Source organism: Typopeltis vanoorti, chromosome 14 (assembly GCF_054136105.1).
Source record: "Typopeltis vanoorti isolate ZY-2024b chromosome 14, IOZ_Tvanoo_1.0, whole genome shotgun sequence".
NCBI lineage: Eukaryota > Metazoa > Arthropoda > Arachnida > Uropygi > Thelyphonidae > Typopeltis > Typopeltis vanoorti.
The window spans coordinates 1,591,079-1,617,350 of record NC_143562.1 but is presented as its reverse complement, the minus strand read 5'-3'; the positions used below and the strand labels follow the sequence as shown (position 1 = coordinate 1,617,350).

Sequence of the window (26,272 nt, the reverse complement as noted above, 5' to 3'; positions counted from 1 at the left end):
ACAATGAAAATAGGTAGAATCGTTGAAAATGTCAGCTCTGTTCTGAACGGAGAACCTGTGGAACAAGTAAAACATTTCAGCTACTTAGGCATGATTTTTAGTGAAGATGGCAAATTAAATATGGAAATAGACAACAGAATCAACAAAGCTGGTATGGTAGGAAGTCAATTGAATATATTCATATGTAATAAGAGAGAAATTAGTCGGAACAGTAAATTAATAGTATACAAGACAGTGTTCAAACCAGTTTTAACTTATGGATCTAAGAGTTGGGTCAGAAGTAAAACACTTGACCAAAGATTTTGGTCAAGTGTTTTACTTCTGAGACTGCAGATTTTGCCAAGTAATTTAGTAACTTCGTTACAGAGTTGATCATTAAGTAGGAACAACAAGTCTGTATTGGAGTGCATTGTCTCATACAGATTTCCAGTCACTACTGTTTAATAAGTATATTGATAATATATTTCAGTGTTTGAAGTAATGGTGTAGGGAGATTGTTGGTTGTTAGGAAGTTGAAGTTCATGGGACACATTCCAAAAGTTTTAAATATCTGGTTTGATTAAGAGAGCATGCTCTGCAGGGGTTGGCAGATAGGAGGATAAATGCTGTGATTTAGATGTATGAGTATGTAGGGTAATAGGTGTTGGGAAAACAAGAAGTCGCATCCGAAAATTGTCATGTGGGTGTAGGAGGGGAAAGGATTTTTAGAATGGCAAGCAGTGAATGCTCCAACATTGAATATTTTCAAGACAAGTTACAACCAACTCGCTATAGCAAATACTATTATAACATACTCACTCATGATGGCGAACTGCAATAATATCCACAATGTTATACAAAAGGACAATTTCTATTGCAAACTATCTAATGTAATAAACTATTCTTGAGGCTCTGTTTTCTGTAGTGAGAGTCAACTGTATAATAGGAGTTTGAGAAGACTGACAAGATAGTTGTCTGACTCAACCAAGGCCTAGAAATTTACAGGTTTTCTAGAAATCTTCCACCTCCCCCAAACCAACTTAAAGTAAAAAGGTATTGAATTGTTTCATTCTTCAGGTTACCATGTTGACTGAAATTAATAAAAAAAACATATTACATTTGAAATATTTTTAGTTGGAAATTCTTTCTAAAAATAGAAAATTTCAATATGTAGGTATGTGGGCATGGAACGGAAATTGTGTGTGATAAATAGGCTGGGCATCAGTTGATATATTTTATATGTTGATATATCTATATTAAATAAAACTTTATCACTTATACTAATTTATGCAATGCCTCCATAATATAAAAATATTAAAGTCATTTTCCTACATAGTTTTTAAATCTAAAAGAAGTGAAATGGAATGGGTCATTAAACGGAGTGGTGCCCATCAGCAAGATGCATTAAATGATGGCTGTGTACGGTTAAGAGGATTACCTTTTGGATGTTCAAAAGAAGAAATTGCCCAGTTCTTTTCAGGTATTCTTTTCTGTAGTTACTTCAGTTAATTCTTCCTGTGTTTGCCATTTATATATATATATATATATATATGTGACATTTAAAACATATATATGACATTTAAAACAAGTATTATTAAAAACTTTTTGGTTGTTTGATAAAATAAGTTTGTCAGTTCTGAATGCATCTGTTATATTTCAATTGTTATGATATAGTCCATTAAACCTCTGACAGTAATTTGTTATATATGAAAAAAGACTGTAAGCTCCTATTTTACAGGAAATCATTCAAATTGGATTTTTATTGAAGATTCAGATTGAAATGAATTATTTTAAATTAAAAAACAAAAATTAACAAGAACAAAATGTGTTCTTTTAAAAAAAACATTTTAAAATAACATATTTTGTAAAATATCTTTATTCCCAGTATTAATAGCTTTCTTAAGATTTGTTGATGTTGCCCTCATTACAAGCTTTGCCACTTACTCTAGTTATGTAAACATTTTATTGCTATAAAAGAATTGTTTCAGTAGAAGCCCAGTATATCATGGGTATGGCAGAAACATTCTATCACCTTTTCTGTTATGAAAAGAAAGAGGTTATACCATATGGTAAGGAAGTCTTTAGTGTATAACATGCTGAAATCATCTTTATATTATTACTGGTGTGAATAGGCACTACTGATACAAGACAAATCAGGTGAGATCTAAGCATTGTCTTTTTAAGGGACTGGGTTTTTTTGGAGAGTTCCCCTTTCCACATCATCCTTTTTCCGTCTTTCCTCTTTTCCTCCAATTAATCTAAACACCTCCTTTAAGACTGTGTATGTCTTCTGTCCTCTTATTAATCTTCCTTTCTAATACACAATCCATTCATTATGTCTCCTTATGTGTACCAAGAATTTCATCTTTCTTTCTTTCTATGATTGTTGTCTTCAACACTTGGCTGTTTTATTTCATGCAAGACTTCTTTGTTAGTTTTTCTTTCTCTCTGATTTATTCCTATCATGGAACATGGCATTATTAATTCCATGTTCCTAGCAATGCTCTCCGAAAGTAGATTCCAAATGCTTCCATTTGAAATGGTACAAGTCTCACAATCTTGAGCAAAGCTAATAATAAAGCTAATAACAGGAGCAAAGCTAATAAAGCCAAACAGGTCAGCTAGTGTACTAGCTGACCTGTTTGGCTGAGTGGTTAGCATACCTGCTCTCCAACCAACAGGCTGTGGATTCGAATCCCATTGTGGCATGGATGTTCGTAATGTCTTTAGGTGGAAATGAATTTCATCTCCCTGCATGAGACCACCTCCCCACTTATTGGAAGTCTTAAGTGGCTTGTAAAAGGTCCATGTTTGGTCTAGAGCAGGTTTCTGCATTATTTATAAAGTAAATTAAAAATACAAAAAATATATAAAATTGATTTTAAAAAATAGAAAAATAATCCTTAGCCCATCTACAGTACAAAATGTACTGTAGGTTTGCAAATAACCTTTTGAGGGTGGGAGCATCATAAAAAAAAAAACCCTTATAAGAATATGCTAAAAACAAACAACTTCTAAGTGACAAATATAAAATGTTATATTCAGCAATAATGTTTAGGGATAAGGAGGAGCTTTATTACACTAAATACGAGGATAATCTTGAATGGCAGACAATATCAAGTAAAGTGATGTGGGCAGATATAGTCTGACCACGGAAGCAAGATCTGTCATTGGCAGACTGCCAAGAAGAGTCAATTCATGTTGAAGGGGAGAAAGAAATAAGGCAAAGTACGAATTGATCACCAGCATGCGAAATCATGTGCTTTATACATAAAATTTTCCAACTTATAAAAGCAAAATAGTTACCACTTTAAAAACTACAATGATCAAAAGAGAACTTAATTTTCCAACATGTAATGATAAACACTTATCCCACAATACGGATTGATTACCCTATTATTGGAATGGATTCTCCTTTTTTTGGTATGTGTTGAAGGATCTCGTATCTGTGGGCGTACTATATCAGAATGAGGAATTAGACACTGAGACTTATTTGTGCATATTGTCCCAAGGAAAATTAGAATACCATAGCAATATCGTGATATAGTATTCTAATGCTTTTTTTCTTTTGCAATATATTAGAGAATGTAGCTGACACAAATAATAAAATAAAATTAAAAAAAAGAGGAAAAGTTATTTCTTATTGGAGTTCTAAACAGAGCTTTGGGAAAACTTGGAGAAAAGAGTAATGCTAATAATAATGTAAGTACTTTCTTGATTTCTTTCAGGACACGTACTAGTCATTATTAATGCCATGTTCCAACATAAATATGTGCACAAATTTCTTGGTAAGTCAGGATGTATGCACTTTAAGTTTAATGATTTTGCTTCCTCTTCTGCTTAGTTATTTTGCATGCTTGAAATGGAAAGTTTTTAGCCAGTGTATTCTCCCTCTGTTGATACATGGCTGTGAAATATGGGCACTAAATACAAAGGAAATTGAAAAATTCAGAACAACACAATCTAGTATGGAAATAAGTATGTTTGGTATAACAAGATTGAGTCATGAAATTTAATGAAAGACTCTTAAAATTCTTTAACATGGTCTGGTCTGGATTTCTGGAAAAATTCCAATCTCTTGTAAAAAAAAAGCACTAGTTTATTAAAAAAAAAAAAAAAGGAAATAAAGATAACTGCAGTAACTGTAGGAGAATTGGTCTGCTAAATGCAGAGTACAAAATATGTAGGGATATTAAAAAGAAAATCTAAATAGTATTGTAGAGGAACTTCTAGAAGAACAAAATGGATTCCAAATAGGCCAATCTTGCAAAGACTCAATTTTTACTTTATTTTATTAATTGAAAAGAGAACACAGTTTCAAAACAGAAAAACGTGTGACCTTTGATAAAATTAATAGACAAACATATTTAATAAATGTTTGTCTACACTAACTAATCTGAATATATCAAACCAGCTTTTACAGTCTGTTCAAGAAATATAATATACACAGGAAATAAAATAGCAGTCAAATCAGAACAAATATCAGAGTTGAAAGACATATCAAGAGGAGTTACAGCAACGATGTACCCTATCACATCTACTTGGTATTAAAATAAACCTACAAATCAAGATAAACTGTTATTTGCAGATGATCAAATTGTACAGGAAAACCTTCCTTAACGCAATTAATTAATGCACGCTAAGCAAAATGGCGTTTACACTAAACAATAGGAATAATTATAATTCATCCATCAGTTAGTGTAAATTTGTAAAAAAAATACAGTATAAGCTATATTAGAGGATAAATTCATCAAAGTTAATAAAAATCAATTGCATTAAATTTTTATTTAATGTCGAAACATTTGATTGAGCTACTTGTTTTACAAAAAAAAAAAAAGTAGTTTGAATTATGCTTAACTTTTTCTTCTTGTGATTCAGTTGCGATAGCTGGCGATCGCTTTATCAAGATTTCGGCAGACTTCAAAGATTCATTCCATATCAGGATCAGCATTAAACTAAATTTCCTTAGCATGCTCATTGTTAAAGTAAACAGCATAATAAATTATATATTTAAGCCAACCGTGGTACAAAAGCACACCAGAATCAGGCTCTATAACCTCTTGTCTAAACCAACTTTATTATATGGAAGTGCAACATGAACCATAAAAAAGAAGATCCAAACTATATAAATAAATATAAACAAAAATGGTCAGAACATCTAAATTGAATGGACAATAGCAGACTGTCAAAAATACTATCATCATCAAATTCCTACCATGTACCCTCAAGGGGTGTACAGGATATGATAGTACTACATGAAAAAAAATTTACATCATTACGAACTTCTTATCTACAATTTTCCTCCAAATTAGTCTGTTACTTGTCAAGACTCCAACATTATCAGATCTTATATTTGTATCGTCTAAGGCACTTTGTACTGTATCAATCCACCTATATCTTGGTCTTCCTCCGGGTCGTTTTCCTGCCAACCTGGCAGAGAATACTTGTTTTGCTAATCTTTCTTTGCCCATTCTGTTTAAATGACCATACCACCTGAGATTAGCTCTGCTAACACATTCCTGGATGCTGACAATGTCAAGTTCTTTCCTAATATCCTCGTTTTTAATATGATATTGCCATTGATGCCATCTGTTCACGCCTCTAATGTTTCTCAGGACTCTCATATCTGCAGTCTCTAGTCTTTGGTCAAGTGTTTTACTGACCCAGCTCTGAGATCCATAAGTTAAAACTGGTTTGAACACTGTCTTGTATACTGCTAATTTAGTGTTCTGACTAATTTCTCTCTTATTCCATATGAATTTATTCAGTTGACTTCCCACCATACCAGCTTTGCTGATTCTGTTATCTATTTCTATATTTAATTTACCATCTTCACTAAAAATCGTGCCTAAGTAGCTGAAATGTTTTACTTGTTCCACAGGTTCTCCATTCACAACACAGTTCACATTTTCAATGATTCTGCCTATTTTCATTGTCTTTGTCTTTTTATTGCTGACCTTCATACCATATCTATTACAACAGTTATTCAATTTAGTCAAGGAATCTTGCAGACTCGTAGTGGATTTATTGATAAGTATAACATCATCCGCGCAAAGAGCTGACATTAACATCTCCAATTTTGATATGTTTAATACCACTTTCCTTCATAATGTGATCCATATAGATAATGAATAACAGAGGGGATAATGTACATCCTTGTCTCACACCAGATTTAACATTAAACCATCTTCCTGTATTTCCTTCATTTCTAACTGCTGACTTACAACTCAAATAAAAACTAAGTATTGCTTGATATAATACCCCATTGACACCATACAACTACGGCGTATTGAATAGCTTTTCTCTTGGCACCTTGTCATATGCCTTTTCCAAATCGACAAAACTTAAATACAGATATTTGTTACATTCCCATGCTTTCTCGACTATTTGTCATAAAGTGAAGATCTGATCCTGACAGCCTCTATTTGCCCTGAATCCAGCATGTTCTTCACCAAGCTTTTCTTCCCAATTCTTCTCAACCGTTTGTTTTCTCAAGTATACTTGCATAGATCTTACGAGGAACACTCAGTAGGGAAATACCTCTATAATTCTCACATTCAGTTTTATTTCCCTTTTTATATATGGGTACTATGAGAGCTGTAATCCAATCATCAGGAATTTGTCCCTCTGTCCAGGCTTTCTGAACTATGCAGTGCAGCCACTGTAAGACTCTTATACCACCATACTTCAGCAATTCTGGTCGAATATCATCTACTCCTGCTGCCTTTCCACATTTCAAGACTTTGGTGGCTTTTTCTACTTCAAGTATGGATATGTATTCCTGACTACATGCCTGGTCAGTGGTGTTTACCACTGTGCTATCATCACTGCTTGTTTCATTTAGCAGTTTTTCAAAGTAATTACTCCATCTCCATACTTCAAGGATATCTTTTTCTCCCGTTTTCATGTCACCTTTATTATCTCTCACTCCTTTTACAGCACGCTTTCCTCCATTCCTAAGCTTCTTCAACAACCTCCAGAATATTTTGCCTCCTTCTTGATATTTATTTTCTATATTCTTGCCAAAGTCCTCCCATGACTTTTGCTTAGCTAGTTTTACACAGTGTTTAGCATTCTTGCATTTGTCTCTATATTCTCTAAAAGCAAAAGCTGACTTATTTGCCAGGAACTTTTTATGCGATTTCTTCTTTTCCTTCGCTGCTTCTTTAACTACCTGTGTCCACCCTGGAGTTCTGATTTTTCTATCCTTGTAGACAATCTCCCCACATGCCTCTCTGGCTAAATCAATCAGGTTTTCTTCAAGGCTTGCCATTGAATCTCCAAGGTTTGGCTTCTGTTCTCAAACTCTTTCATTTTTAGTTCAATTATCTTTGTGTATTTTGGCCTACAGTTCACATCTGAGAGCTGTTCAACTTTCTTTACATGTTATTCTTTTCAATACGAAATTCAATTTTATCCTGCTCAAGACTAAATAGCGATCACTTCCAATTTCAAATCCTCTGTACACTCTGGTGTCCTGCACCAGGGAGAAAACATCACAATCAACAATAACATAGTCAATGAGACTTTTCTTATTCCTAGCCTCTTCTCTCCATGTGAATTTGTGCACATTTTTATGTTGGAGCATGGTGTTGTAAAAATAATCATATTAAAAATTCTGAATATTTTTACGTATTAATTATGCTTGTTAGTTTTGTTTTCATACACGCAGTGTCTGCACTTGTGATGTGCTCGTTATGAAAATGTTATATTAGCAGTAACATGTAAAGAAGTAAAAAAAAAAAATTTTTGATGTACTTACTAAATTGAATATTTGTGTTACTTATAAGAAAGTTTGTTGTGGTTTAAAATTGTTGAATTTTGTGTTTTGTGAAAGACTTTCTCTTAGCGCTAATGGATACAGCGAGTCAGCCATTTTATTGCAGTGCGTAGTTTCTGACTTTTGTGGAGTGCGCATGCTCCCGGAGAGGATTTGATGTGTGATTGACAGCTGACAAGGAAAGCGTTGCGTATCCAAGTAGCGGTTGAAAACAAGAGAGCATTCGGAAGTTTTTAGAACACTAGCCGGTAAATATTCAAGTTGGAAGGAACTTGATTTTTTTGTGCGTGGTAGTCGGAAGAAATTTCATAGTGTATTCCGAAAAGGGAATAGTGAAAATAATAGGTTTCAAGGAGGAATAAGTAATGAATAAAAGGAAATCTTGAAACTGTAAGATTTTTAAAGTAGAAAAAGTTAAGACTGTCATTTAGTATTGTGAATGAAAGAAGAACTTGTTGCTTACATTCTAAAGTGAATGTTTTTCTTAGAGAAAATATTGATAAGGAAAATCTATAAGTATTAAGGATGCCTGAAAGTGAATGTTTAGAAAATATATTGATTAAGAAGATTTATAGGTATTAAGGATGCCTGATCTGATGAGTATTGCTACTAAAAGGAAACAAGATTTTGTCAAGAAGACTTTTATGTGTGTTACATTGATTGATGAAAAGGATCCTGAAATTGAAGTACAGAGCTGTATAACTTCTGGAAAAGAGCCTTAACAGAAAGAGAAAAAGACTATGAACATTTTTTTGTGATTGTGAAAGAAAGTGTTTAGTCTTAAGAGTAAGTTTATATTTTTAAATAAGGCCTTGGATCCATATAATCTGTAGTTATAGTTATGTATTATTGCTAGAAGTGTATATATATTGTTTTAGTTTTATTAAATGTGTTTATTTTGTACTTGGTTTTGAGTCAATGATTAGTTGGATTCTGAAAGAGAGAGTTAAAGTCATTGCACCAATTGGAGTGAACTTTTGTGCAATACAATAACATATAGGGACACTCGGAGTCAAAATAAAAATAATTGTTAGTAAAAGAGATTTATATATAATAAATCACCTCATAAGTATATAGTATAATTATTAACAAAGGCACAGCCGATAGACTAAATAGTTAATATACTATATATATATATATATATATATAAAAAGAAGAGGGAATATATATAAAGAAGATTAAAATTAACAGTGTTAGTAATTACCAGTCCATGTCCTGAGCAGAAATCCAACAGGTATTTGCCATTATTATTAGCTTTGCTCTTTTCTCCAAATTTTCCCAAAATATTTTTGTATGTCTGACAATCATTTCCTACTTTGCTATTTAGATTCTCAACAAGGACCAACTTTTCCTTCTTCATTGTGTCAGTTGCTTTTTCTAAAGCCTGAAAAAATTCCTCCACTTCTACCTTAGTGGGACCATAAGCACAAATAAGTCTCATTGTCCAGTTCCCCATTCTGATATTTGTCCACATCACTCTACTTGAGACTGCCTGCCATTCAAGAAGATTAGCCTCGTATTTTGTGTTGAATACTATGGCTACTCCTTCTTTTCCTTGATTGTCATTGCCTGAATATAACATTTTGTATTTATTGCTCAGAAAGATCTCACCAGTTTTTATCTTTTTTGTTTCAGTCACCCCTATTATGTCGATCTGGTACTTATCTAATTCCTCAGCTAGCTCCATTTCTTTGCCATTCAGGCTTCTTATGTTGATAATACCGATCTTTAACTCTGGTGATGTTGAGTTGGGGGTGTGTTTTCAGATTTGTTCCAGTAGCTGACTCTTCGCTGTTCGCCCTGGTTCTCTGGCGAAAACAACGGGGACCTTGTTTAACCGGGCGGCGCCCCAGCCGGCATGAAATGTTGTCATGTTGTACCATCATTTTTTATTTTGGTTTAACCAATAAGAATACAATTTGATTAGCTAAATCCCAAATTGTCAGCCCATCTTCATTCGTTTGGTATCCAAGTAGATACAACAGGGTGCATCACGAGAATTAGAGGATTGGCCATTAGGCCAGAAGCCCTGGTTGGTTCTCTGCATTCCTTGAAAGGCTATGTGGAGGTCTCCTCTCAGTTATACAGCTTTGACCCTTAAGCACCCCACAAAAATACTATACAGGTATAAAATAAATGAAAAAAAAAGAGAGAATTAGAATACCAAGAAAGTGATGGCACGAAACTACAACAGGCCATCCCCAAATTCCATCAAAAGAAGCAGAAAAAGAACAATGCAATATAGTATAGAATTAAGCATGCTTGGTATCACAAAAGGAATGCATAGATAAGATATCAAATCAAATTCTTTGACATTATAGAAAGTGTGAAACATCTGAAGTGGCAGTAGGCTGGGCATATTGCTCAAAAGATAAGATCAATGATGGACAAAAGAAGTACCAGATTGGATTCCATGTTTAGATTTCATACTCAACATTGAAAAGAATACTAGTCATCTGTCAAAAATTGAAGACTGAAATAGCCAAAGTGATCTGTGATGCCCAACCAGCAGAATTAAAAGCCCTGAATTCCTTAAAACAAAATAATAAAATAGTTATCACCAAAGGCAATTGCAGTTTAGTAGCTGCTGAATCATACAGTTGGAAAATGAATTTACTGCTTCGTGATCACAATGAATACCATCACAATGAAATCCTACCAAAAAAAACTCAGTTATTGAATGAATCAACATTCATTGATCAAGAAACCATCAAAAGACTCAAAACATACCATGCAAGACCTTGAATATATTGTTCACCAAAATTATATAAAAGTAATTGTCCACTTAGATCTATTGCAGATTCTATAGGCAGTCCCACATATAAAATATCAAGAATTCTGTCTAACCTTCTGACCCCTCATTGGCCACTCAGCTTCTTTGGAAAAAAATTCCATAGAATATACAAGAATAAACAACATTAAACTAACAGATACAGACATGTTTGTTAGCGTTGACATTGTCTGTCTCTTCACTAATATCTCTCACAAAGAGACAATAGAATTGTTAACCCAGAAATTTTCACCAGACATAGTGGAAGTATTCAAAGTTGCAATCAGATCAAGTTACTTCACATGGAAAGATAAATATATAAATAATAGGAAAAGAAGTGGACTCACCCTTATCACCTAACTTTCCAACTTTTTCCTTGAACATCTAGAAGATAGAATTTTTGCTCTTGACCCAAAACCAATTTGCCAATTTACGTTTGGCTATGCTCCGTTGATGACAACTTTGCAGTTTTGAGTCGCACAGAATCAGAAATCTACTAATTTATAAAAAATCAAAACCCTGCAATCTTGTATCAAGTTCACACTAGAAAAAGAATCATCAAAAGGTATATCCTTCCTTGATGTACACATCCAGTCTAAACAAGATGGATCCATTTCCACTTCTGTCCACCTACAACCAACTTTTTCGGGTCATTATTGGAATTGGAAATTATCAAAGAAACAGCCTTACTAAATGGATATAATCCAATAACAACTTAAAAAATAACTAAACTTTCCTAATTTTAATTTCAGTCCAGTATTTTAATCCATGAACACTCAACTGTATAAAAAGAGGGATTCCAATGTAAGCATGCGCAATACTGTTTTGAATTCAATTCCTATTGTTGTTCGATAATTGTACTGATAATGTCTTATGATACATAATAGAAAAAAAGTTATTTACAATGGCATACACATTATTCCTGTGGTTATGGATACCCCACAGTTTCACTAAAAAAAAAAAAAAGGTTTTGCTTTGTGCAGAAGATCTACTTGTAAACAGATACAGTTGAAGCCTCCAGGATTCTGTAACTGAATTGAATACAGCTGTAACAAATTTGGCATGAAAATTATTATCATCACATGGCAGGCTCATCATAGGAAATTCATTCAACTGACAACATATTTCTCATGCTGAATCTTAAAATCCTTAACACTCGTTACATTAAGAACACATTCTGGTAATATATTCTATTCACTGACAATTCATCATGTAAAAAATCTACTCCTTCCATCCCTCTTCACCACATCTTGCATAACTTCCAGTGATGACCTTTGGTTTTTGCCGTCTATGGCAAAATATGGAAAACAGCCACATTCCATTCAGGAACCTGTAGAACAAGTAAAATATTTCAGATATTTAGGCATAATTTTTAGAGAAGATAGTAAATTAAATATAGACAGTGGAATTAGTTAACTGGCACCGTGAGCCAGTTGAAAATATTTGTTTGGAATAAGAAAAATTAGTCAAAATACTAAACTAGTGGTATATAAGACACTTGCAAATTTGGTTAGAAATAATGCATTTGAACAAAGACTAAAGGTCAGAGATATGAAAGTTCTGAGAAAAATTAGGGAATGTGAACAAACATGCATTCTTACTATTCAAGAATGTGTGAGGAAAGCTGATTCTAGATGGAATTGTCACTTAAACAAAATGGGATATCAAAGATTAGCAAAGCAGGTGGTTGATGCCAGGATAGTAGGGAAGACCCAGAGGAAAAGGCCAAAATCTAGGTGGATTGATGCAGTCAGAAGCACCTAGAGCACAGAAATAGGACTGACAATGGTTGACTATTTTGAGAAAAATTGAGAAATGGTGATGTTTTAAAATTGCAGATCTTAGCTATTTTATCTGAAATATAATGAACTTCCTAGTCTAAGAAACTGGGAAGAGATGCCTACGTTCACTACAATTGTCTTTTTATGTATTTATGTAATATTTTTGCATTGTTCACTCTAGCTTTAAGTGAGATGTTTTCAGCTAAGCAGAATATGGCATGTATGCACAATATAAAGAGAAAAACTTTTACTGTATGTTATCCCTGAAATATTGCATAAATAAATAAAAAATTGAGTTGCAGTTGATTGTATGCCAAAACTCAACTTTCATTCACAATGTTTGTTATTACTGTTTATTAATTGTTTTCTATAAATATTTGCTCATAAAATATCAGTATCCTCTGTGGACTCTGTGTGCATTCACCATCCACAAGACATGACAGCCAATCAGTATTATTGTCAACATTATCACCAGGGAATCAAGGAATGACATACATCACCCACACCAGCAGTCATACCATCTCTTAACAACATTCACATAGATACACTCACTCTTTCAACAGGCAAATTTTACTACTCACTGCATTGTGAGGAAAAAATCAATCTTGCTTTTATTTTTTATTTATTTTTATTTTTTTTTTTAACTGCTCATAAAATGCCATGAATCTTGTCCTCCACCTTCCATTTGAAGAATTTTATCCCTCATCTATATTCCATAATAACAATATCATCTTTCCATCTCTTCTTTTCTCCTTTGTAAAGAAACAAAATGATTTTCTTATCCTTACCTTATCTTATCAGTGTGATATCAGCATCAGAATTATCCTCTGACTTATATTTGCAATTTTTACTGTGACATCCACTATAACCCTGAGATCTAGCATCTTCAGGTTTTCTGAGCATAATCCTACTAATATAATGTGCTGTTGGATACCTCATCAGACCAAAGTGCATTATTTTACACTTACTAACATTAAATTAAGGGTCATTAAGGGTGTGCTTAAGGCTCAAAGCTGTATAACTGAGAGAAGACCTCCACATTGCCTTTAAAGGAATGCAGAGAATTGACCAGGGCTTCTGACCTAATGTCCAATCCTCACCTCGTGGTGCACCCTGTTGGGTATCTACTTGGATACTGAACGAACGAGGATGGGCTGGCAATTTGGGATTTAGCCGACGAAATTGTATTCTTATTGGCTTAAACCAAATTATAAAATGATGGTACAACATGACAAAATTTCATGCTGTCTGGGGCATCGCCCAGTTAAACAAGGCCCCCCGTTTTTTTCACCAGGGAACCAGGGTGAACAGCAAAAAGTAAGCTACTGGAACAAATCTGAAAAAACACTAGGCAAATAAGTCAGCTTGTGCTCTTAGAAAATACAGAGACAAATGTAAGAAAGCTAAAAACTGTAAAACTAGCTAAACAAAAGTCATGGGAGGCAAGAACGTAGAAAATAAATATCAAGAAGGTGGTAAGATATTCTGGAGGTCATTGAAGAAGCTTAGAAATGGAGGAAAGAGTGCTGTAAAAGGAGTTAGAGATGGTCACCTTTATCATCTCTAACTCCTTTTACAGCACTCTTTGCTAAATGAAGCAAGCAGTGATAGCACAGTGGTAAAAAACACTCCACAGGCATATAGTTAGGAATACATATCCATACTGTGTTCCTGACTGTATGCCTGTTGAGTGTTTTTTACCACTGTGCTATCACTGCTTGCTTCATTTAGCAAATTTTTGAAGTAATTCCTCCATACTTCAAGGATATCTTTTTCTCCTGTTTTCATGTCACCTTTATCAACTCCTTTTACAGCACTCTTTCCTCCATTTCTAAGCTTCTTCAACAACCTCCAGAATATCTTACCACCTTTTTGATATTTATTATCTAGAAAAAGTCATCAAAGGCTTGAAATGTGGAAAGGCAGTAGGAGTAGATGATATTTGACCAGAAATGCTGAAATATGGTGGTATAAAAGTCTTACAGTGGCTGCACTGCATAGTTCAGAAAGCCTGGACAGAGGGATGAATTCTCGATGATTGGAGTAGAGCTCTAATAGTACCCATATGTAAAAAGGAAAATAAAACTGAATGTGAGAATTACAGAGGTATTTCCCTACTAAGTGTTCCTGGTAAGATCTATGCAAGTATACTTGAGAAATGGTTGAGAAGAATTGTAGAAGAAAAGCTTGGTGAAGAACATGCTGGATTCAGGCCAAATAGAGGCTGTCAGGATCAGATCTTCACTTTACGAAAAATAGTCGAGAAAGCATGGGAATATAACAGAGATCTGTATTTAAATTTTGTCGATTTGGAAAAGGAATATTACAAGGAGTCAAGAGAGAAGCTATTCAATACACTACAGTTATATGGTGTCAATGGGACATTATATCAAGCAATACTTAGTTTTTATTTGAGTTGTAAGTCAGCAGTTAGAATTGAAGGAAGTACAGGAAGATGGTTTAATGTTAAATCTGGAGCGAGACAAGGATGTACATTATCCCCTCTGTTATTCATTATCTATATGGATCACATTATGAAGGAAAGTGGTATTAAACATATCAAAATTGGAGATGTTAATGTCAGCTCTTTGCGCGGATGATGTTATACTTATCAATAAATCCACTACGAGTCTGCAAGATTCCTTGACTAAATTGAATAACTGTTGTAATAGATGTGGTATGGAGGTTGGCAATAAAAAAGGCAAAGACAATTAAAATAGGCAGAATCGTTGAAAATGTCAACTGCATTGTGAACGGAGAACCTGTGGAACAAGTAAAACATATCCACTACTTAGGCACGATTTTTAGTGAAGATGGTAAATTAAATATGGAAATAGACAACAGAATCAATAAAGCTGGTATAGTAGGAAGTCAATCGAATAAATTTGTATGGAATAAGAGAGAAATTAGTCGGAACACTAAATTAGCTGTATACAAGACGGTGCTCAAACCAGTTTTAACTTATGGATCTCAGAGCTGGGTCAGAAGTAAAACACTTGACCAAAAACTAGAGACTGCAGATATGAGAGTCCTGAGGAATATTAGAGGCGTGAACAGATGGCATAAATTGCAATATCATATTAAAAACGGGGATATTAGCAAAGAACTTGACATTGTCAGCATCAAGGAATGTGTTAGCAGAGCTAATCTAAGGTGGTATGGTCATTTAAATAGAATGGGCAAGGATTGATTGGCAAATCAATTGTTCTCTGCCAGGTTGGCAGGAAAACAACCCAGAGGAAGACCAAGATATAGGTGGTTTGATAGAGTACAAAGTGCCTTAGACAACAGAAATATAAGATCTGATAATATTGGAGTCTTGACAAGTAACAGACTGATCTGGAGGAAAATTGTAGATAGGATGTTAATAATGATGTAAATTTTTCATGCAGTACTATCATATCCTGTACATCCCCTTGAGGGTACATGCAGTAATTTGATGGTGATGAACATTAAATTAAATTCTCAGCCATTGTCATTTGTCCAGAGTTCGATCCTATTCTAATTGTTCTGTAAGTGATGGATATCAGAATCATCTTGATTGCCCTGCATATCCTTGCATCCTCAGCAAAGAGTTAGAGGTTTATTATACTATACAATATAAGTCAGACAGAAAAATCCATGGAATTACGTCTTGAGGAACATAAAAGAGTCTGCGCAGTTAGCCTAGTGGCTTTGCGCTTCGCAACCATATGCCTGGGGAAGGAGAGTCCTAGGTTCGATTCCCGTCGGAGACGTGAGGAGCTGAAGGATCTTCCTCAGTCATAGCCAAGTTAGCCGGTCTTGGGCGCGGGCAGTAGGGTTTTTTCCGCCAGTTTATCTGGTGTTTTTCATCCCGCAAGCAGGCAAACCGGCCCCTTGAACACACAGGGATACAGCCAAGAATACCTTGAGGCATAGGAGTGACCATTCTATCCTCGTATTTCGGTTACGAAATCCAAGCATGCTTGGAAGGTTGTGGGCCTTAAAGGCCTGTTAAAGCCATTGGGATAGATAGATAGGAACATAAAAGAGACGTCACATACAGCAGAACCAGAACTAGTACCCTGCCAAACCATTTCCTGAATTTTCCTAAAATTAATGAGTAAAGCTTCATTCATCCAGTCTTATGGGACAACTGAAAATATCTTTTGATGCTGTGATGAACTGTAAAGAAGAATTGTGGAATCAGAAGAAATCGTCCTCAGTCAAATACATCTCAACACCAACCTCAGCTATAACTCTTAGACTGCCATTGCACTGCCACCCAACCTTGGCGTTCACGAGATGTTGAACGCATGTGCATGCCCAACGATGAGGAGATACACAGAACACCTTCAAATATTAATACACTAATGCTTTAATGTATAATTTTTTTGTTCTTTTGCAATCTTTGTTCGTTGTTCCCTCTTGTTATGCACTTGTTTTGTCTGCTATGAAGACAAAACGAGTCGTGCAATCTACTTAATTAAATAGTATTTTCTACTTTTATCTCTCGTCGGATTTGTCATTTAATCTTTTGTAAAATATATATATATATATATATATATATATATATGTATGTGTTCCTCTTTATCATCTCTAAATTCTTTTACAGTATTTTTTGTTTGTTTGTTTGTTTAAAGATCATTTTTGCTACCTTTGATTTTTACCTTCTATATTCCTCCCAGTCTTCTGTGACTTGCTTAGCTACTTTTACACATTGCATTCTTACAATTTTTTCTGTATTCACAGAGCACATGCTGATTTACTTGCTGGAATTTTTGATATACTTTTTTTTTCACAATTACCTCATTAACTTGCATCTAGTATTGAGTTTTGATTTTTCTATCCTTACAGACAACACAACATGCTTCTATTGATGAATCAGTGAATGTTTTCTTCAGAAAACTTTTCCACTGAGTGTTCATATTATGATTCTTGTCGTTCAAATTTTGGATGAAAATTCTACAAAATATTTGAAAACAGCATTTTTCATATACTGATATTTGGAAAAAATGAAGCTGATATAATTAGTATATATGCATTAATGTTGCTGAGATCATTTTACATCATAGGATATGGATTGAGCTTTTGTAATAGTGAGGCATTTTCAAAGTTAAAAAGACAACCTACCCATTTATTATGTAGACACACACACACACTACTTTTAGTTGAAAGTGTTGGATGCATTATTTCATTAAAATTGCACATGTTTTTATCTTATGTTGATGTGATAATTCTTCTGATTTGTATTATAGTTGCAAAGGTAGGAACAACTATATTAAGAGTAAATATAATAATATACTGTGAAAGTTTTTATTTGTATCTTATATTTATTCCTGTTAATATTATAAGAAAATGATTCATGGAGTGTATTGTGTACTATTTTCAGTACGTACTTACTAATGTCATGGATGACTTAGACAAGCGTTTTTTTTTTTTTCTCATAATGAAGAATTATATAATTTACTTCTTCTACAAGCTTCAGTGCCACTAACAAGTTGAACATTAAAAAGAAGTATATTAAATTTAAATGTTTCCCATTTTTGGGAATACTGATAAGTTAAAGTTAATATTAAAATATTCACTCAAAGAATGACTGAATAGACTAAAATTACCAAATGAGTATTTAGGCTTAGGTTCCTTTACATCAGTGCTTCCCAAACTTCTGGATGTCAGGGTCCCCTTTGGAAAAATTAAAACATTTCATGGCCATTTTCGAAAAAAAATCGTAATATAGACATATATTATTATAATACTAGATGCCCCCCCCCCCAGTTTTGAACTGGTAGGCGGGTTCTCCTTGAATTCTAATGAGTCCAGTTTTGAAGACGCAAAAGGGGGGGGGGGTGTCCCCGAGATTCATTTTGGAGCTTATTTCAAACACACAGCAACAAGCTGTATTGATTAAAGGATAACTATGCATTATTCATTATTCTACCAGTTCAGTTCTCCTTGAATTTTGAAGACTCGACATTCAGGTTTAGCCCTCTGAGCTTCAAAACGTTACAAAAAAGGCTTATTTTATATTATAGGGTAGGTTTATTGTATTTATATTCAATACAAAACATGCACAGCAAATATTGCAAAAATCAAATGCAAATATTACATTTTTAGCATCTTACATACACATTTGACATGGCACATTATGTCATATTTTTATATAGATAGATATATTGTTATTGTACATTTGCAGTACAAGCACATGAAACGTAAAACGATTAGTAATAAAGAAAGAATTAAAAACATCAAAGAAGTTGAATAACAATTTAATATGATGGGTGTGTTTCAGTACTGCTACACCAATATCAGGTGAAATATCTGAAACTGCAATTCTTAAGTTTCTGCTTTGAAATGAAACTTATATGAATAAGCAATATTTACTAATATTCATTAAGCGCTGAAATACGCAGCAAGCAAAATTTGTGAACTGCACCAATATGCAATTTTTTCCATTAAAATATAAAAAATAACAAAAAAGAAATAATAAATAATAAAAATGAATATGTTTCTTTTAAGATAAAAAAAAATCTACTTAGTCTTAAAACATTTTAAATTTGTTTTCATTATTTCCCAGCCTCTCTCAACAAAACCTATGATTCCCAAGGGGACTGTGGCCCACTGTTTGGGAAGCGCTGTTTTACACTAATAAACAGCAGCAGATTAAAAAAAAAACTAAATAAACATGATTGGTTATATTAAGATTCTTTAGATTAATTCAGGAAACTTATTCTTAGGCCTCCTGTCCAGCAGCACTCATACAGGGTGCTCCTCATATGACTTCTTCCAATTGTTGTTTTGTGTGCTGTTACAATTTTCACATAGCATCCGTGATGTGTCTGTGACAAACAAAATATAGGAACAATTAAACTTGCATTTAATTATTTTTCTTGCTTTATTCATTCCATCAAGCCTAATTATGAGGCTGAAATTAAAGTTTCTAGTTGGGCCACAAATAACTTTCATAAAAACAGTTACTTAAGTGTATCTGGACTTGCCCCCCTCACAGGCAATGTATTCCATTCATCTAACCATTCTCCATACATCATGCTCTCCAGCCTCCATCCTCTCAGCTTTCCAGGGATGGCCTCTTTCTCCTATATCTATTTATCTTATGAAAAGTCTTTTCCACATTTGTAGTCCCTTGCCCTGCTGATGTTTCAGTCATATCATACCTTTTCTTTCTTTTAAGGTTTCACAGTGGTCAGTATTCATAGTGAAGAATTTATGGAAACACAACACACGTTAGAATAATTACTTTACTTATCATTAAGAAAGTAACATTTGACAAACATACCACTAATCGACAGCTCTAATTATCACTTGGCCAAGAAACTAGCAGCCACACTCATGGAGTTTGTAGGTCATTCCCCCATCCTACATAAAAAAAAATACACAACACTCCATAAATAAAATAGAAACATCACACTCAATGATAAAGATATATTAGTCAGCTTTGACATAACTGCCCTTTTCACTAATATTCTAATCAATGACACTATTCTTCTCTTACAGAAGATATTATTGCCTGATATCACGGCCCTCCTTGCCTACGTAATCTGCTCCAAGTATTTTGTGTGGCAAAATAATTTTTACCTCCATAAAGAAGGTATAGTTATGGGTTCACCACTCCCCACCCAATAGCTAACTTTTTTCATGGAAGACTTCAAGCAATAAGCTCTAGATTCGGCCAGTCCAAAGTCTGGCTCAGGTATGCTGATGGTATTTTCGCCATTTGGCCTTATGGCTACAAAACATTAAATACATTCCTAAGCCACCTGAACAAACAACATAAACATATCCAGTTCACCATCTAGTTGGAAAACAACTTTCTTCCTTTCCTAGATACACTTGTCACATCTTCCCTCGGGCTGCCTCTCCTTCACAGTCTACTGCAAACCTACAGACAACACAAACCAATACATACATAAAAATTCATACCACCATGCAACAATAAAAAATCTAGAACTTATCAACACCCTCAAACACAGCTCTAACAATTTGCTCCAGTAAACAACCTCTGAACCAAAAATTTGAAATTGTTAACCAAATATTTGTAAAAAAAATGGCTACAATAAAAAATGGTTCACAAGATCTTCCATAAAAATGCCACTAAAAGCAAAAAAAAAGATTACAAGAAAGACATAGGCATAACCTTACATAAGGGACATTTTGGAAAAAAATAGATGAACACTACTTAAATACAATATTAAGACAACTTTCAAACTCCCGGCAAAATTAAGAAATTTACTTAGCTCTTCCAAAGATTCTCTTTCATACTTTGCTCTCCCAGGGGTTTATAAAATTCAGTGTACCTGTATTCATCATAGTTGTAAGTAGTCTAGGAGTCTTGGAAACCTTGTTTGAGACATTAGTTTCATGTTGCCTGTGATTCATCTCTGGGGCTTCTTTTGTCTGAAGCACCAGTTGATTAGGGGACTGTAATATGTTACAGTCCCCTAATCAACACTACCTTAAGATATGTTCCCTAAACATACAAGGGATATCTAAATCCAAAGCCGAAGTCATCGGCAAAATAGCCAAAGATAAAGCAATTGACATCTTGACTCTCCAGGAGGAAACCCATGTGCCTGACACAGCCCTCAATAGACTAAAGATCCCAGGACTCATTCTCGTGTCTTATAACTGCCATCTCAAGCATGGCCTAGCAACCTATATCCGGCCTGGTTTTAAGATATAACCCAAAGTGTTCCTGATACAGAATACTCCATAGGTATTAAAGTTCAAAATATCACCATCTCCAATGTCTACAAACCTCCATCGCAATCGTGGCCTGATCAGATGTACCGACCTCCTTCTCACCCTGCTATCTATGTTGGTGACTTCAATTCCCATCACACCATGTGGGGCTATTCCTCTAACAACCAGGGTGGTAATAATCTATCTAACTGGATGGATACATATAACTTGTATTTGAATTATGATGCCAAGCAGGATGGCACTCTTTACTTAGCCAGATGGAATAGAACCTACACCTCAGATCTGTGCATAGTCACTTAAGACTCCTAAGACTACCCTCTTCTATCAACCAGAACCATCCTTAACAGACGTCCTACATTAATAGAGATAGGAACATCAATCCCAGTCATCAGTGGAACACCGATTGTTAGATGGAATCTCTGCAGGTCCAGCTGGACTGCATTTCAGAAACAAATCGAGCAAACCATTAGAGCAATTCCACCCACTCCTAATTGTTATCCTAGATTTGTTAAACTACTCAAATCTGCAGCAAAAGCCTCTATCCCTAGAGGCTACAGAAAACAATATATCCCATGTTGGAGTAGAGAAAGTGAGGAACTCCTAGCCAAATATGAGGAAACTGAGGATCCAACTATTGCTAAGGAGCTCATATCAACCCTGGATAAAAACAGGAAAGATGGATCTCAACCATCAATGAACTCGATTTCGTCACATCTAGTCGGAGAAGCTGGTCACTTCTGAGAAAATTAGGTGAAGCAGAGCCAACAACACACAAAACAACAGAGATAACTCCTGATCAAATGGCTAATTTTTTATTGAAAACCTCCAAGATTCATCCCAGCTCTACCAGGAAAATTGCTGTACAAGCTTCCATCAGACAAATCCTGAAGACGGAACCCGAGCTTCCTCAACTCGTACACCCAGTATCTCAGGAAGAGGTACAAATAGCCTTAAAACTTACCAAGAATGGCAAAGCTGCAGGAGTGGATGGTATACTCCCTGAGTTCCTAAAACATCTTGGTCAACATGACCAAACATGGCTGGCTGCCCTTTTCTCAGAAATCATTATGACTGGTAAATTACCAAAGCTGTGGCAGGAAGCCAAAATAATTGCCATGCCTAAACCAGGGAAAAATCCAAATGATGTGAAAAATCTACGACCTATCTCCATGCTATGCACCACCTTTAAGCTCTGAAAGAATTTGCCTTAAAAGAATTTCACCACTCATCGAAAGAGCACTCTCAACTGAACAAGCTGACTTCAGGCCAGGAAGAAGTTGCTGTGACCATGTCCTGACCCTGACAACTCAAATTGAAGCAGGCTTCCAGAAGAAACTTAAATCTGGAGCCACTTTCATTGACCTGACATCTGCTTATGACACTGTTTGGATCAGGGGCCTCCTCCTAAAATTAGGAAATATTATAAAGTGTAAAAAAACTTTTTGAATCTATTCTCTCCAACAGAAAGATCCGGTTCCATATTGGCAGAAAAAAGAGCAGGCCCAGATTCCTTCACAATGGTCTTCCTCAGGGCTCTGTGTTATCCCCTATACTTTTTAACATCTATGTGTATGATCTACCTCATACCAGATCAAGCAAGTATATGTATGCTGATGACCTAGCGATCTTACATCAATCCACCTCCTTTACCAACCTTGAATATAGACCTGAACATCCTGGAAGAGTACAGTGATATCCCGAAGTCACGCGGCAGGTGGGACCAACAAAAAGCGCGTAAGTCGAATTCGTGTAACTCGGGGTATAATTTTGCATGTAATTTATATGTACAAACATACAATTGGGACCAAAGGTTTACAAAAACACCTATATTTTTTAAGAAATATAATCATAATTGTAGTTTTTTGTACATAAAAAAAAAAGAAAGTTATGTCAATGGTTTCATAAAATCTAATAGATTCATCTGACAGCATAATGTCTTTTTCTTGTCACACAAAATTTCATCATGGCAAGCTAATGATTTTTTTATTCCTTGCCTTGCGGCTACAATTCATTCCTCATTAGAATCTATGTCCTCCAAAATCTGTAAACCTTTCTTTTATGATTGTTCTTACTGTGGATTCCTGTAGATCGAATTTCTTTGCTAGCTCACAAATTTTCCTTCCATCTTCAAAATCCTTAATGATGTTGAGTTTTGTTTCCAAAGTCAATAGTTTTCTTTTCTTGCTAGCTGTAGAAGAATTGGACTTGCTTCTTTTGGACGACATTATTTTTTTTTGTGTGATAAAATTTTTATCAAGAATATAACATTAAACAATCGCAAGGTTTGTAGACTATAAAAATTGTGTATGAATGGAGACTGCACGAAACACGTCAGTGCTTGCTTGTTCACAGCACGTGTGATACTGGCGAATGCAGCCGGTGCCGGAAAGATATGCCTAGTGGTGAGGCGTGAAGTGGGATGGGAATACGTACATATAAGAAACTGGGTAACTCCGGATTCGCAGAAGTCGGGATATGACTGTACTTCAAGCAGTGGTACTTGAAGCCAAATCCAACGAAAACAGTGTCTTCAGTATTTCACCTATACAATGCAGAGGTGAATCGACAACTCAATCTTTCATTCTGTGGAAAAATGGTAGAACACGAGCCTCACTCGAAATACCTTGGAGTTGAGCCTGGACAGAAACCTAATCTATAAAAGGCACATCATCAACCTCTCCAATAAAATTAAAACCAGAAATAATATCATTTCAAGGCTTGCTGGAACAGCCTGGGGTTGTGGTGCAGAAGTCCTAAGGTCGTCTGCACTAGCCCTCGCATTCTCTGCAGCAGAATATTGTGCTTCTGTCTGGTAAAGAAGTACACACACTAACATTATAGACACCCAACTAAACTCTACCATGCACACCATTAGTGGAATAGTGAGAAGCACTCCTGGCTCCCTGTTCTATCTAACATTGCTCCACCACACATATGGAGAAGACAAGCCTCGATTAAGGAATTTAATAAAGCAGTGAGCAACCCACTCCTGCCCCTACACCAGACTCTCCTAAACCCACCTAATCTTCGCCACAAATCTAGAAAGCTTCTATGGATGAACTCTCTTCAGCTTCGCTGTCATCAATATCTGACATATGGAGAGAATACTGGTCCAACAATCTCCCAACAAACTGCTTCCTGGTGGAAGATCTCTGTGCTCCGCAGCCTGGTTTTGGTCTTCCTAGGAAGATTTGGTGAACTAGTCAGGGCAGATGTGGCTACCTTATACATAAATGGTGGCTGTCAGATCACCCTTATTGTGATTGTTCTCCCGTGGCTCAGAAGATCACTCATATTGTGTGTGACTGCCCAAGATGACAATTTCATGGTGGTGGTGGCCTACAGGACATCCACAAGGTGATGGATGAGGCCTTGAATTGGCTTTCCAGCCTGGACCTTGACCTGTAGTTGGTATGTTGGTGATGGTGGTTATGGAGGAAGCAGAAGATCACAGTCTCCTCTCACCACGAAGACGTTATTCTCGTAGTCACTCTCATAATCCTCATCATAGTATCAGCAGAACTCCTCCTTGTGTTAGAAGATGATGATACAATGTGAAATGGGCCTCCTCTAATGGATCAGGTTTTCTCACACAAGACATCTGCTCTCTACTTAAACTTCGGATACAGCTACATTTATGTTGTGAAGTGTTGTGAGAACATGCAGCCTTGTCATACTTGTTGCAGCAGTACGATAATTGTCCCTGGCTTCATTATGACAAGTTACTTTTGCTTTCTTTTAAAAAAAAAAAGGAAAGACTTAGAAAGCAGGTTGTGTATTTTATGTAATGAACTTTTATATGTTAAGATTTTCATCATTTGTTTCTGGAAATTGTGATTGCACTTTTCACTTACCAGTTTCATGTAGCCATAAGCATAAATAAATAAGTGTACCTGTAACCTACTTTACATAGGGGGAACAGGATGCACCATCGTAATTAGAAAAGATGAATACAAATGGCACATTAAGTACCTTCAGGCCTATCCAACTACACATTCCAACCATGTCACAGAATTGACTGGAAAGGCACCTAGTCCCTACACTGCACGAAAATCTGGTTTGAAAGAAAATTCAAAGAAGCCTATGAAATGCTAAATATCTCTGAAAAAGAATAATGAATTAATTATTCCAAGAATTTGGAGGCCCCAACTTCAACTCATATAGCATCTGAACAACTCAAACAAAAGATAATCTTAATATGAGATGACTTTAGAAATTGTTTAATGTAATTTTTTTTTCCCACCAGAGGTCAGGATAGGGTAAATGATTAATGCATGTTTAGATTCATCTTACTGTTGTATAGCGTAGTGTCATGTAGCTTGTATTCTGTACGTGGCTTTCCTATTTCCTGAGAACCGACCAGGACTTCTGACCTATTGCCCAATCTTCACCTTCTCGTGGTGCACCCTGTCAGGTATCTAATCTACCTGGATACTGAATGAATGAGCCTGGGCTGGCAATTTGGGATTTAGCTGACCAAATTGTATTCTTATCGGCTTAAACCACAATATAAAATGATGGTACAGCATGACAGAATATCATTCCATCTGGAATGTCGACCTGTTAAACAAGGCTCCCGTTTTTGCCAGAGAACCAGAGTGAACAGCAAAAAAAAAAAAAAAAAGAGTCAGCTACTGGAACAAATCCTAAACCACACCCCAACTCAAAATCACCAGAATTGAAGATCGGTACTATCAACACAACAAGCCTCAATGGCAAAGAAATGGAGCTAGCTGAGGAATTAGATAAGTACCAGATCGACATAATAGGGGTGACTGAAACAAAAAAGACAAAACTGGTGAGATCTTTCTGAGCAATAAATACAAAATGTTATGTTCAGACAATGACAGTCAAGGAAAAGGAGGAGTAGCCATAATATTCAACACTAAATACGAGGCTAATCTTGAATGGCAGGCAGTTTCAAGTAGAGAGAGAAATGTGGGCAAATATGAGAATGGGGAACTGGGACAGTGAGACTCACATGCTTATGGCCCCACACAAGGTTCTACTAAGGTAGAAGTGGAGGAATTTTTTGAGACTATAGAGAAAGCAACTGACACAATGAAAAAGAAAAAGTTGGTCCTTGTTGGGGATCTAAATAGCAGAGTAGGAAATGATTGTCAGACATACAAAAATATATTGGGAAAATTTGGAGAAAAGAGCAAAGCTTAATAATAATGCCAAATACCTGTTGGATTTCTGCTCAGGACACTGACTGGTTTTTACTAACATAATGTTCCAACATAAAATTGTACACAGATTCACATGGAGAGAAGAGGC

The 26,272-nt window shown here is 35.3% G+C and overlaps 1 protein-coding gene across 2 annotated transcripts in view; it reads left to right on the top strand.

Moving 5' to 3' along the window:
• Positions 1 to 26,272, top strand: part of LOC150099119 (heterogeneous nuclear ribonucleoprotein F-like) — a 183,658-nt gene that overhangs the window by 59,250 nt on the left and 98,136 nt on the right. For both annotated transcript variants that reach the window (XM_090404511.1, XM_090404510.1), the window contains exon 4: positions 1,316 to 1,459. In XM_090404511.1, coding sequence (XP_090260637.1) covers positions 1,316 to 1,459 — 144 coding nt within the window. The remainder of the gene's footprint in view (positions 1 to 1,315; positions 1,460 to 26,272) is intronic.